Source organism: Ambystoma mexicanum, chromosome 6p (assembly GCF_040938575.1).
Source record: "Ambystoma mexicanum isolate Mex_15411 chromosome 6p, UKY_AmexF1_1, whole genome shotgun sequence".
Classification (NCBI taxonomy): Eukaryota; Metazoa; Chordata; class Amphibia; order Caudata; family Ambystomatidae; genus Ambystoma; species Ambystoma mexicanum.
This window is the reverse complement of record NC_090935.1, coordinates 540,761,572-540,776,041: the sequence shown is the minus strand read 5'-3', so window position 1 is coordinate 540,776,041 and position 14,470 is coordinate 540,761,572. Positions and strand designations below refer to the sequence as shown.

At 47.8% G+C, this 14,470-nt stretch overlaps 1 protein-coding gene across 4 annotated transcripts in view; it reads left to right on the top strand.

Annotated features, from left to right (window-relative positions):
• The window catches only part of SREK1IP1 (SREK1 interacting protein 1), a 140,265-nt gene extending 126,413 nt beyond the window's left edge, over nt 1-13,852 (top strand). For 3 of the 4 annotated variants that reach the window (XM_069627346.1, XM_069627347.1, XM_069627348.1), the window contains exon 4: nt 12,718-13,202. In XM_069627346.1, coding sequence (XP_069483447.1) covers nt 12,718-13,058 — 341 coding nt within the window. In that variant the 3' untranslated portion in view covers nt 13,059-13,202. Of the gene's footprint in view, nt 1-12,717 lie in introns of all 4 variants that reach the window. The other variant, XM_069627349.1, reaches the window with a different exon arrangement.
• The last annotated feature ends 618 nt before the right edge of the window (nt 13,853-14,470 follow it).

Below are 14,470 nucleotides of genomic sequence, written 5' to 3'. Positions count from 1 at the left end.
CAGTAGCCTCAGTTCCGTTTTTTCCGCGAACGTGTTGCTTCGTGTTTCTCGGTTCTAGCCTCGACTCATTGGAGTTCTGTTCTTTCTGGTTCTTCGAACCTGTTCGTTTGTGAATATTCCTTCGACGATGTCTTCCACTTCGTCTTCAACCCCGCGTCCGGGCTTCAAGAAGTGCGGGGAGTGTGGGTCCAAGATGTCGGTGACTGACTCGCACGATGCCTGCCTCTGGTGCCTCGGGGAGGCCCACGACACGGATGACTGTGTCGACTGCCTGTCGCTCACGTCCAAGGCCTTACGCGGACGTAAGAAGAAATTGTCGGTAGGTCGGGTGTCCAAGCCCCGGAAGTCGAAGTCGGCGGGGCTTTCGACGGATGATTCGAGGGGTGACTCTCCGCGTCATCGTCGGAAGTCTCGTCGGTCTTCTTCTAGGAGTCGGTCTCGCCACTCCTCAGCCTCTTCGAGGCATTCTCGGAAGCGCCGACACCGGTCGCCTTCCAGGTCCTCTTCAGAGGACTCTGCCCGGCACGTCGGTTACCCCACCAGCCGTGCGACGCCGGAGGAATGGGCTTCCTTCGGGAAGAAGATGTTGGCGATTCTTGAGTCGCAGGGTACTCAACCGTCCGCGCCCCCGAGTGGGGTCGGCCGTGAGAGGTCGAGAGCCACCGCTCGCAAGAGTGGTCGGCGCGAGTCACGGGAGAGGTCCCGTTCGGACAAGGGGGCTCGTTCTCGCCGTTCCAGGTCCCGGTCCTCGACGCGATCGAGACCGTGTGCACCTGTGATGTCTTCGAGGAAGACATCGACGTCTGAGGCGTCGAGGGCGTCGACAGGCTTTCTTGAGGCTCCGGCTCCGAGGAAGTCGTCGAAGCCGTCGACGGTCAGGTCGTCGAGGGACACGCTCGGGGCTCCGGCTTCGAGGGCTGTGTCGACGCCGCCGATACTGGAGGCGCTGCATCTGACGTCGACGCCGATTTCCTCGACGTCGACGCCGATCCTCTCGGCGCCGTTGCCGGTTTTCTCGACGTCGGCGCCGATTCGCTCGACGCCATCGACGCCTTTCGTGTCGGAGGTGCCCCGTGTCTCGGGTGTTCCCCCTAGGAAGGCTCTGGTTAAGAGCAGGCACTCTCGGGTGCCTTTCCACCACTTGGATTATATTTCAGAGGCGGATGAGGATTCGGATGGCCTGGTTCCTAGTCAGGTGCCGGATGACATTGTCTCGGGCCATAGTCAATTTGACGATTTGAGGCAGTCGCTGCATGATGCCAGTGGACTGGACACCTCTCCGGAGGTGGAATTTGGTCGGCCTGAGCCTGGCTCCCATGCCGATTCCTCATACCGGCGCCTTATGGCTAGGGTGTCTGAGTATCTGGGATGGTCTGCTCCCCCAGGGGAGTTTGTGCAGGATGATCTGACGGACATCCTTGATGTTGGTCCCCCAACTGACCCGGTACTGCCGTTCCATATGGCTTTACAGCGTAGGGTGGCGGCGGCTTGGACTGCTCCGGAGAGTCTCCCGGCAGTGGGCAGATCCTTGTCGCGAAAATACCGTCCAGCCAGTGGCGACCCCTGCTACTTGACCAGGCACCCCACTCCGGAAAGTTTGGTGGTGCAGGCGGCCACGGCCCCGGCAAAGCAGGCGTCGTACCCTACCATCCCTCCTGATAGGGACGACAAACGTTTTGATGGCTGGGCGAAGAAGGTGTTTTCTTCTGGTGGTATGGCGCTTCAGGCGGCCAACTCCGTTTGTGCCTTGTCGCGTTTCACGCACACTCTGTGGAACTGTGTTGCGTTAGCGGCTGAACATATTCCCGAAGGGGACGAACGGGATGGTTTCCTTGCTATGGTCCAGGATGGTAAGGATGCCATGTGTGAGTCCGTTCAGTCGGGTTTGGACTTAGCTGAATGCGTCAGTAGGTCCATGGCGGCGAGCACCGTGATACGCAGGTTTGCGTGGTTGCGGAAGTCGGGGTTTGCTCCTGATGTGCAGTCCCGGCTCCTCAACATGCCCTTTGATGGTGAACATCTTTTTGGCAGCAAGGCTGACGAGAGCCTTGAGAGGTTGCAGACCTCAAAAGCTGCAGCGAAGTCGTTGGGCGCTGCAGTTCGCCAACCTCCGCTTTTTCGTCCTAGGGGACAGCAGTGGAGGGGTGGCTCCTTTCGCTATTACTCGTCCTTTGGTAAAGCGAGAGGAGCTGGCAGTCAAAGGGGCCAACGCAGGGGTACCAGAGGTGGACGACAAGGTACCCGTGGTGCCAAGGCCGCTCGGGCAGTTGCCTCTTTGCCCTCAGGTAACGCCGCAGCCGCTCCTACTCAGTCATGAGGCCATGTACCATGGTTCGCCGGTTGGGGGAAGGCTGGCGCAGCATCTTGTAGAGTGGCGTGCCATTACTTCAGATGTGTGGGTTCTGGAGATCATAACCCACGGCTACTGTCTTCCCTTTCGGCACAGGCCTCGCGACAATCCACCGGGGAACTTCTCTTTGAAGTGTCCGGATCCGCTCCTTGCGCAGGAAATTCAAGCCCTGCTGGAGAAAGGCGCCATAGAACTGGTGCCTGTAGCGGAGAGGAACAAGGGATGGTATTCCCCTTATTTTTTGATTTCGAAGAAAGACGGGGGATTGAGACCCATCATGGACTTGCGCGGTTTGAACAAACTCCTCAGGAAGGACAAGTTCAAGATGGTTACTCTCTCTCAAGTCCTCCAGGCCCTTCAGCTTCAGGACTGGTTGGTGTCACTCGACCTCAAGGATGCTTACTTCCATGTGCCGATCCATCCCAAGCACAAGAAGTACCTGAGGTTCGCGGTTGGCGACTCGCACTTTCAGTTTCGGGTCCTGCCGTTCGGTTTGACCTCCGCCCCGAGGGTTTTCACCAAGCTCATGGTGGTGGTGGCAGCGCATCTCAGGCAAGGGGGGATTCACGTCTACCCCTACCTGGACGATTGGTTGATCAGGGGGAGCTCTCCCGAGCAAGTCCTGGATCATCTGTCCGTCGCCTGCCACTCCCTTCACAGGCTGGGCTTCTCCCTCAATTTAAAGTAGTCCCATTTGACGCCAACACAGAGGCTCCAGTACATCGGAGCAGTGCTCGACACTTCCCTGGGGCAGTGTTTTCCTCCCCAGGTGAGGGCTCTTCACATTCAGCAGATGGTGCACAAGTTTCAGCATGCCCAGACGCTCCCGGCGTTCGAGTTCTTGAGGTTGCTCGGCCTCATGGCATCCTGCATTCTTCTGGTGCCAGAGGCTCGCCTGCGGATGAGATCTTTGCAGTGGGCACTCAAGACGCAATGGTCGCAGTCCTCCGGCAGGATGTCGGACCCGGTTCAGGTGCCGCCCTCGGTCGCCCGGGACCTTCTGTGGTGGGCCGTCGAAGGCAACTTGATGAAGGGGGCTCCATTTTGGCTACCCTGGCCGGAGGTGACGATCGTGACGGATGCATCCCTCACGGGATGGGGAGCTCATGCCAACGGGCTGACAGTCAGCGGTCGTTGGTCTCCGTCGGAGTCCAGACTCCATATCAATCTGTTGGAGCTGAGGGCCGTCAGGCTAGCCCTGAAGGCTTTTCTGCCGACTGTGCGAGGAAAGGCTGTCCTGATCATGACGGACAACACTGTGGCCATGCACTACCTCAACAAAAAGGGGGGGGCAGGGTCACTTCCTCTGTGCAGGGAGGCGATGCAGCTCGAGTTCTGGGCCATCCGGCAGGAAGTTTCGATCTCGGCAGTTCATCTGGCCGGAGACGAAAACGTGACGGCGGACGCTCTGAGCAGGCAGAGCGCGATCTCTCACGAGTGGGAGTTGGCTCAGGAGATTCTCCTGGAGATCTTCGCCCTTTGGGGGACCCCTCAAGTGGATCTCTTCGCCTCCAGTGTCAACCGGAAGTGCGAGAGGTTTTGCTCGCGGGAATTTCCTCCGAAAGGAGCCTTAGGCGACGCGTTTGTGGTGGAGTGGTCATTCCCGCTGCTGTACGCGTTTCCTCCAGTCCCCGTCATCCCGCAAGTGCTGCGGAGGTTACGGAAGTTCGGTTCCCGGATGATCCTCATTGCTCCGGCGTGGGCTCGGAGGACGTGGTACCCGGACCTTCTCGACTTGTCCATCTGCCCTCCACGTCGTCTTCCCTACCGAGACGATCTGCTCTCACGGGAGGGGGGTCAGGTTCTCCATCCAGAGGTCGGATCCCTCAACCTTCACGCTTGGCTTCTGAAAGGTTGAGGTATAAGGATTGGGACCTCCCTGAAGACGTGATGGAGGTGTTGCTTTCGGCCCGAAGGCCCGCAACTAAGTCTCTGTACCGTTGCCGTTGGCGTAAGTTCTGCGACTGGTGCAGAGTTCAGAATGTGGATCCTTTTGCATGTGACATCCCCATGGTTCTGTCCTTTTTGCTTTCTTTGGCCCACAGGGGCTTGCAAGTGGGTACCATTAAAGGTTACCTGGCGGCGCTGTCCATCTTTAAGCGCTCATCTGAAGAATGTTCTTACTTTAAAATCCCTTTAATTTCACAGTTTCTGAAAGGGCTCACTAATGTGTTCCCTCCGTCGCCTTTCCTGGTGCCCGGTTGGGATTTAAACCTTGTTCTTAGGTTTCTTATGGGTGCTCCGTTTGAGCCTTTACATTCTTGCCCTTTGAGGCTGTTGACTTTGAAAACTGCGTTTTTAGTTGCGGTTACTTCCGCTCGCAGAGTGAGTGAGTTACAGGCACTTTCTGTTAAGCCACCCTTCACTGTATTTCACAAGGACAGGGTTGTCCTTCGAGTTCGTCCTTCTTTTCTTCCAAAGGTAGTGACGGAATTTCATTTGGCCCAGAAGATTGTTCTTCCGGCATTCTATCCTCCTCCGCATCCTGGTAAGGAAGAGGAGAGGCTCCATAGGCTTGATCCTAGGAGAGCTTTGAGCTTTTATGTTTCTCGCATGTCCCGGGTCAGAGTGGACGATCAACTCTTTATTGGTTACGCTGGTAAGCGCTTGGGGCAAGCTGTGACGAAACAGACTTTGTCACGCTGGATTATTTTGGCCATCTCGGAGTGTTACCGCTTGGCGGGTAAGGACCCACCGGCTGGCTTGCGGGCCCATTCTACCAGGGGCGTGGCTGCATCTACTGCCCTGCAGAGGGGTGTTCCTATTCGCAACATCTGTGATGTTGATTGGCTATTCTAAATTTTGTTTCTAAATTCTTTCCCTCCTCCTTGATTTGGTACTGCTTTGGGAGTCTGTCATAGATATGGAATACGTCGGAGGACCCAATCCCCTCGAAGAACAAGTTACTTTCTTACCTGGTAACGTTCTTTCGATGGGATGGTCCGACGACGTATTCCATATCGCTCCCACCCTGCCTTCCCCGCTGCAGAATTTCTGTTGCGATTGCAGCTTACGTTCCGCAAGGCTTTGTGTCGGACTGGCAGTTGACTAATGTCACACGTTCTGGGGGGAAAAAACTACAACTGAGGCTACTGGCGTCGTGCGTCCTACTTATCACATCGGATGACGTCGGACGTCGGAGGAGGTCCTCGACGGCGGCGCATCGACGTCATCGACGCAGGACGCAGACGCCGAAAAAGTTTCCGAAGCAGCACAGCTGTGGTGATTACATGTCATAGATATGGAATACGTCGTCGGACCATCCCATCGAAAGAACGTTACCAGGTAAGAAAGTAACTTGTTCTTTTTGACTGTATCCCACGTCAATATTTTAAAGTGGTTGATCCACCTACAGCGGTCGATTGACCGCTAGGGGTAGAACAACCTTACAGTTCAAAAATACAAAAGTGCAAAGTGCAAAATTTCAACAATAGTATTACAAATACAATTTGACCAAAACAATTGTAGTACAAACCCTGGGTTGGTTTTGTAAATGTAAAGGAACCCTTTTCCTTAAACTGGGGACCCTTAAACCCTAATATTCGGATATAATATCTTACTCCTTTCTACTGAAAGGTATCTCATAATAAATGGCTTGATTCTTATAGCACTGTTATTAAATAATAATAATAATAATTATTATTATGATTAGTGTTCCATACCCTGATGCACCTTTTACCCAGACCTGCTATCTCCATAAATAACCTTTGGGTGATTATTTGTTTCTTTCGCTGATAGGCATAAAGAGCAATTAACAGCACATACCCACTGTCTCAACGGTGTAGTGCTAGAAGTAAACCGTGCTACCCATGAGCAAACATTTTGCTAAGTTGGGCACATGTTGGCAAGTGAATGTGCAATACTCATCCACGCTTATGCGTGTGGCATTCAATTGTGAAGTGATTAGGACATAGACCTCTGAATGAGGACGGTTGTGAGCTGCTTGAGTACCACCTCTGGCAACAGCGTTTTGAATTGACCATGTCTTTGTTTTATTTGATTTTGTTGCTGCTTACCTCTTGACAAATTGACTTCAGTATGTACGTTCTTGTTCAATTTGGGCTTGAAGCTTGTGTGCAATTGGAGCATGTGCTGTTCCTCGCCACAAACAGTTCCTGAGGCTCGCTTATCGGGTGTCCTATGGGGATGTGTTAAAGCTCACCTACGGTGGAGCAGCGCGGGTAGGGCCAATGATGGTGCCCACTGTTCAGTAACACTTTGCAGGCATGGGTGAACAGGCCCATGGCATTCAATCTTACTTTTTAGTTTGCAGTCCACAAACAGTTGCACGTTTTACTTGCTACATAATTAAAATACCGTGCAGTTTTTTTTTTATTTTACTGATATTTGTGCCCCCTTTTTCAGAAGCACCAATGTCACAAGTCCTACTGGTCTCACTTGTCACCATTCGTTTCAAGACCATTATCATGCCCCTCTCTCAAGGTGTTTAGCAAACTATACAGTGTAAGATGACATTTTTCTGATGGATACATACCTTGTTTTTGTCCAGCCACAGGCGGCAAAATATGGCTCTGGGTTTTCCAGTCATCAGGTGGCACCATATGGCACGGGGTGAGCTCCAACTGAAGGAGGTGACATATATACTCTAAACTGACCGCACAATTTCATATCTGTTCCTTCTTTCTGCATTAACATGTAGGAACTTGATCAGTCGCTCAATGTTTTCTGTCTCTTTTTCAATTCAAAAATTCATAAATCAAGCTTGAGAGCTTGTTCCTCATGTCACCAATTTGTCTGACTGACCAGCACTCATGCCTTGTTTTCCTTGATGAAGACCATGATATGAATGAGTGCATATCCTGTCATTTGATGCATCCAAAAGAGGCCCATAAAAGGACTCTCTGCAAAGACTAAACTGGCAAAGTCTATCACACCCAGGTTGGTTCCCCAGATATTGGTTTTGCAAGAACAAAGTTGGAGTGAACGGCGGCAAAAGAAGAGGAAGAAGGAAAGACTGTGTCACCATTCTAGGAGTGATTCATCGTCATTTAGGGCCCATTCTTCATCTTCCCACAAAAAGGACTGTTAACACTGGTCAAAATCTCTAACCGTGAAAACTGCTCCTCCATTTGCAACCTCTACCTTGGCCAGTGGAGTAGGGAGCCATTAGAAAAGCAAAAGAAGTTACAATGTTTCTAGCAATTCGCGATGGCCTTTGCCATTTCAACTGTATTTGAGACTATGGCACAACTGAAAAGCCCCTCTCTGCATGCCAACATTCTTGGGCTACGAGGTGACTCCAAAGGATCATCAGTGCTGAGTAAGACTGAGCAGAGTGTCCAGAACCTTTGGTGCCGACCATATCAGCGGGTCGAGAACCTAGACTTCAGCGGCTCCGGTTCATGTAAATTGAAATTTAATATCCAACTTAGACACACCTTCTGAAGCATAAGAATAAGTTCGGCCAGTAAGTTTCAGCTGCAAACACTTGCACATTTTCTCAAGACTGGTGACAGAATGATGCCTCAGTCTCCTACAGAATGTGCCTTGCATACCTAGTGATTGAGTTTCTAGATAAACTCTTAGAAGATCAATCTGAGAAATATTTAATTCTGCCGCGTGAAGAGTTCTGGACAGCCACTGCTGGTCTGGACACATATGCTGACTCGGAAAATGGCAGTGACAATAATTCTGTCCTTTGGGTCCCACAGAGCTATTCTAAAGGTAGCCATTGACAACTCAGGCCTGCAAGCACTGACCAAAGAAGTGGTGACACACACCATAATAGAAATTCCGGCGCCCGAAATAACCAAAAGCTCTCTTGTTCCCCTTCCATGAAGCCCTTAGAGATAAGCTCCTACTGGGTTGGCGAAAACTTGTATCTGTCCCTTCCATGTATGATGATCTCACCCATAAATACAGGACAAGACCATCAGATCATATTTTTCTAATGGCTTATATGTACACTAGGACATAAGTGGTACTACCTGTTAGGATTGAGACATGCTGCTTTCATCACTCCAGAGGCAGGTGGCTCCCCGCCAAATCTTCTGCTTCCTGCAAGGCGTAAGGGTATCTGGACAACATACAAGACACATTCACAGCACAAAGAATTATGCTGCAAGAACCGAAAATCTTCCCTCCACAGGTGTCTAAATGCCTTCATTGCAACAACAAATTGCTTATCTGCTTTAAGGTTATTTCTGATGGATACAATGACTCCTCCCAGAAATGTATCTTCCCCAACCCCTCTTCCCCACTAAATTAATCCACTTTGGATTCTTTGAAATTTCTCTGTTAACGAGTGTCATGTCTGATATTCCACGTGGGTGCCTGAGGACAAAAGGGCAGAGCTCAGGTGAAGTGGCTCCAGCGGCTTTGAGTATATATGATGAGGACATCACCTCCAGTACAAGACTACGCATAGGAATGGTGACAGAGCTGATTTTGAGCCATATTGCACCACCTGGTGGCTGGAGAAAAATGTTCTGACCCTCACTGCATCCGAGGTGGATTTCATATGAGGGAACTGTGGGAGGAATCATCGTAGCCATCGGAAAGAGCATTACGGCAGGTAAATCTGTTTTTTTGTCGCAAAGCATTACGTTCTGCAACAGACCCACCACTAATGCTTGTTTTTCCTCTTTCTTCTGCAAATGTACCATGGCAATATGTTTATGTGTGGAATTACAATGCCCGCAGATGCATATACCAAACCTTTTTACGCGACATCTACCAGCGTGAGGCACGTTCATTCTATTGTATTTGGAGGTGTAAACTCCCATTTGCCTCCAGGCAGAACGCATTCTGTTAACCGATTCTCTGATTCTACAACTCCGACAACATATGGTGTCCTGCGAACATAACAATGCTGAAGCTGTATGGCCTTTCCCTTTCATTGTATGGTGATTTCAGGGTTAGTGGGCACTGTGCACTCAAGCTGCCGCCTTTATCCTTCGTTTCGTTATCTGTATGGTAACATTGGCATGTGTTTGTGTCTGGTAACATTTACTTATAGCAGTTGATGAGACTTTTCTGCCCCAGCTGCCTGCAATAAGAAAATGTATGTCCTTTTTTCTGCACCTCCCCCTCCCCCCAAATGTTTTGAACTACCACTCCAATCATTTCTACCCAATACATTCAATGGGGAGGGTTAATGCGAGTTGCAGTTTGAGATGTCTCATGACTCTTAAGTAGCATCCTCAAAATCTGCTTAGTTGGCTTCTGTATGCTTACTAATATGATGTGTTTTAGTAATGTTTCATTATGTCAATTGACATGACCTTTTTTATTTTCATGCATGTCTGTCTACCTTCACCCTGGATACATTTAAAAATATTTGTTGTTTATTTGTATACATTGATTCGTAAAGCTATTTCTATTGGGTTGTGCCCTCTCACGGATTCCTCATCTTTGATATATCCATATCCTGCTTTGCAGTCTCTAAAACATTTTCGACATGAGCGGGCACTGTGCGACATCGTGTCAGTGTACCTCGACGGTCACCATTCCTGAATCCAGATGTGGCATTGATGACATTATAAATAGCACACACTGCACCTGTTGCCTCCATTCTGTTTTTCAGCCTGCACAGCACACTCTCGAAACTGTTCGACCTGCCTGAGCAAATCTAATGTCTTAATTCTTTTTAATCTGCAAGATGTCTATGCCGAAAACGGGCTTTCCAAGATGTGCAGACTGTGACTCGATGTCGATCACTGATGTGCACAGAATTTGTCTCTAGTGCATTGGCAAAAAACACAAGGTCATAGAGTGTGATTGCTACCAGTCTATGACCAATAAATCCTTAAAAGTGAGAAGGTTGAAACTCGCACTATGTCGGTCAGTTTCAAAGTCTCCACCTTTTATTCTTTCGAAGAAAACATCTTCCAAAACAAGATGTTACACCAGAGACAAAATGCCCAAAAACGCTATAGACCTGCTAAGCGTTGGAGATCCATGAGCGACACCCATCAATCTTCGTCATCACGAAAGAAGTCGACGACACAATGCCATCGCTCCTCCTCTTCCGACTCCTCGCCTGACAAGCGTCGGGTACATTTTCCTAATAACAGCCGAATGGGAAAAATTCCATCAAAAAATGTACGTATTTTCGAAGTTGGCTCCTTCTGGTCCCTGGGAAGAGCTGAAGAAGGCTACTGATCCCACAGCGTCTTCCAAGACCGGCAGGGAATTGAGTAAGACTTCTTCTCGCCTGCCCAAAAGCCTATGAGTTAGAATCCCTCATGGATGTTGCCTTGAGTAGCACTGATAGTGTCGACCACGGAAAACGCATCGAAGTCAAAGGTTTCTTTGCCCTCCTTTTAGAAGGAATCTAAGTCAAAAGGCCCTTCGACCTGCGATCCAACTTACAGTACAGAATGGTCATGAACAGGGTAACTGAATATTTGGGTTGGGACGCCATGCAAAGCATAGAACTCAGGAAGACCATACAAACATCCTAGATAAAGGAAACCCTAAGGAGCCTGTATTACCCTTTCATTCAGCTTTAAAAAGAAACTTCTAGAGAACTGGCAGAAGCCGGACACCACTCCCGCTGTAAACAAGCAGTTGGTGAAGAAATACAGAACTTATTCTGTGGATCCTGACTTTCAAGGCACCCTACACCAGAGAATTTGGTGGTGCAGGCAGCTACCTCGACTTCGAAGGCCGCAGCTATTCTGACCATCCCCCCGTATATGTACATTAAAAAGTATGACGCCCTGGCAAAAAGAGTGTTCTCAGCTGGAAGCATGACTTTAAAAGCCGTTAATGCATCTTTTGCTCTGGCAAACTACTCACATACCTTGAGGAATTTTATTGCACAGGCTGCAGATAACATCCCTGAAGGCAAGATGAGATGGATTCTATTATCTCATCAACAATGGTAAAGAGGACTGTTGCCGGTCCCCTCAGTCGGGCCTAGATGCATCGGACTGAGTCACCCCATGTATGGCTATAGTGCAGTGATAAGGTTTCATGGTTGTGCAAGTCTGGATTTGCCCCCGACGTCCAATCAAGGTTCCTCGACATGCCCATTGAGGAGGCCAAACTCTTTTGACCAAACGCAGACCGCTTAGAAAAGCTTTCTAAGGCTGCTGCGAAATCTTTAGCACAGCCATCCATCAGCTGCAACAGCAACACCCGCATTTGCAGCCTTGGAGAAGGTGTTCCTTTCGTTATTACTCCTCTTTTGTCCAAAGAGGAAGAGGTTGAGCTACCCAGAGAGGACAAAGGTGGTTCACATGTGCCCCCAGAGGTCATGGAGGAACAACTGCTCAGACAGCCACATCCTCGCTGCACGCTGCCACAGCCAAGAAACCTCTCTGACACTTTGCTCACAGGACTCCGGTGGAAGACAGGTTGACCAAGCATCTTCAAGAATGAGATTGCATTACTTCAGACGCATGGGTTCTTCAGGCAATGGCATAAGGCTACTGTCTCCCATTTCTACAAATGCCCCCTGATTGTCCCTCAAGCGAGCAATCTCCTCAGGAACCACATACTCTCCTTTTACAGCAGATTTTGTCCCTGTTGGAGAAGGTTTTTTTGCTTTGAGGCATGTTCAAATGGTTTGTCTTGAAATGTGACATGGGATTAGCGTGAAGTGAGGATGGGTGTTATGTTTGGCCTAAAGGAGTGGCTCCTGTGGTAAAAACAGATCTAGCACTGATCCAATGGATCTGTGTCTAAAGGCTGGTTACAAAAGGCCAAACCTGTGGATTCCAGAACAAAAGGTTGCATTCTGCATGTTCGGCCTTATGTAACTGTCCCGGTCCCCCCTCCCCTCCCAACCTTCACTGCTGTGTGGCAACCTATGCCCTCTCTGCCCGCGCCTTCCCCCACTTACCTGTTACGGTCTCTGTACTGCGGCTACCTCCTTCCTTCACCATTTGCACTGTAGATAGTACTGCCCAGAAGCCTGATGCACAGCCTGCCGTGCTTTTGTACACAACCTTTTGTCCCTCCGGGCTTCCAGGGCTCCGGCATCTAGACTGCAAACGGAGCAAGACCATATAATTACACAAAGACTTTAATTTGTTGAGGTGGAATAATCATGTAGTGAGATCATATTCCTTTGTATTCACAGTAATCTAAAACAATGATGTCTACAAATGCATCAACCCACACAAGTACTAATGGCAGTGTAGCATAGAGTTTAGACCATTCTGACAATGTGTGGACCATGTTGAAATGGACTTAGAATAGCTGTTATGCAAGTAACTAAATCAATTAAACAAATCATTGAAATATTGGCGTTGTCTATTGTCTACATGGTTGAATATGATACACATTATATGGCATGAAGAACTGCATAATTTAAGAAGGACTGCTTTTTATCTGTGATTTTACGTATTGATGAAAATAACAAATTGGTTGGGCTCTCTTTTTTGTTTCCTTTTAAGATCTCATTCCTCAAGTGACGAAGAGGATGGTAAAAATAAAAAACAGAAAGTCGAAAAGAAAGAGAAAAAAACAGAGAAGAGAACTAAATCCAAGAAAAGCAAACATAAAAAAGATAGAAAGAAGAAAAAGCGTGAAAGACACTCTTCTTCATCTTCTAGCAGCTCTACGTCTTCCAAAAGTGACTGAGTTGTTAGCCTGGTCTGCTAACATTCCCCCACTTGATAATTCAACCATTTTTTTTAATTTGTCAATGACTGTAATTTTCTATACTATGTTAGGTCATTCTACAAAAGCACACATCTTTGTTACTTTTGTGTACAGTGCCTATTGGGATGTATAAACTACCATTCTGTAAAACTATTGTCATTTGCTTATTAATATCACAACCATTGCTAGGAAATACAAATGAATGTCTAAGATGGGGCAGCATCAAAATATTGACCTACTTCGAAGCACCCAATACTGTTTTATTGTTAGAAATACAGCTTTTCAGTATGTAAGAACCACGTTCTAGAGCAACAGCCAGTAGCTTCATTTTCACAAGGTTGATGGGAAATGATCAGTTCTAAAAAGACAAACCTGCTTACTTGCTAAAATAATTATTTAAAGATACAAATAAGTATATATAAATGATCAAAGCACTGTCAAAGAGTTTTAATGATTTTACATAATGGGCTTGATTGGGTGCATCACCCCCACTCCACCAATAAGGGATGTTTAACCCGCTTGTAACACCTCTGAATCGGCATCTATGTTGGGTTTGAAATTTTCAAATTGCCTTTTCTTTTTATGATTGAGTGGACATGCTTGACATATACAAGCATTAGAAATCTACTTTCTTGGCATTCTGGCCTTGAATTTCTTTTTGTTTTTGCTTACTATTATGAAACAACTATGTTGCCTAATGGACTAGACCATGGGTCAGGCTCCCAACCAGAGGCAAGACAACAGTAAGGATATATCGAAAATGGGAATGATGCAACAGGAAGAACGTTTTAAATTATGATTCATTTTTTAGGCTGATTCATTTTTAGGCGTGTGCATTGTCCTTCTTGCTTGTTGGCTTTCACGAAACAGAACTTGATCTTTTTCTGTGTGGTCCACCCATTTAATAAACTAAAAGTAAATTCTAAAGTACTCTGGTCTTTTTACCTTCTTTTGGAGATTTCTGGTTGACTTTTAGTATCTGCTAAACTCATATATTTTATCTTCTCGTTCCTCTTTAAGAATTTCTGTTCTAGACAAGTATTTCCTCTTTAGGGTAAATGAAGGGATCTTTCAAGCAAAGGAAGATTGATCTGCCTCCATTACTCACAGCCTTTCTAGCTCTGCTTTAAGTTTCCTAATCTGTGTATTTTTCTTGTCTGTTTCTTGTGAGGCATATTCTGTGATACTCATTCATATACAGCTCAATTTTGAATGTTTTTCATGTCTTGGAAATTATTACAAAAAAAGGAATAATCAGGATGAAGAAGATCCTACAAGTAAGCCAGTTGTGCCGTGCATGTATGTTTATTTTACATTGACACGGTCCTTTTTTAGTTCATTCAACAATTTATTTTACAGGTCTTTCGATAAGCACGAAAGTTTTTTGGCATCAAACGGACAAAAGTGATTGTGAACGGTGGTAACACGGGTTAAGTGTCAACCTCTGATGTATTGAGGTTAAAACTCCACACTGAAGTACAGCTCCAACCACAACGTCGTGGGGGGGATATCAATTTGATTCTGACAAAACTGGAACAGAAATGG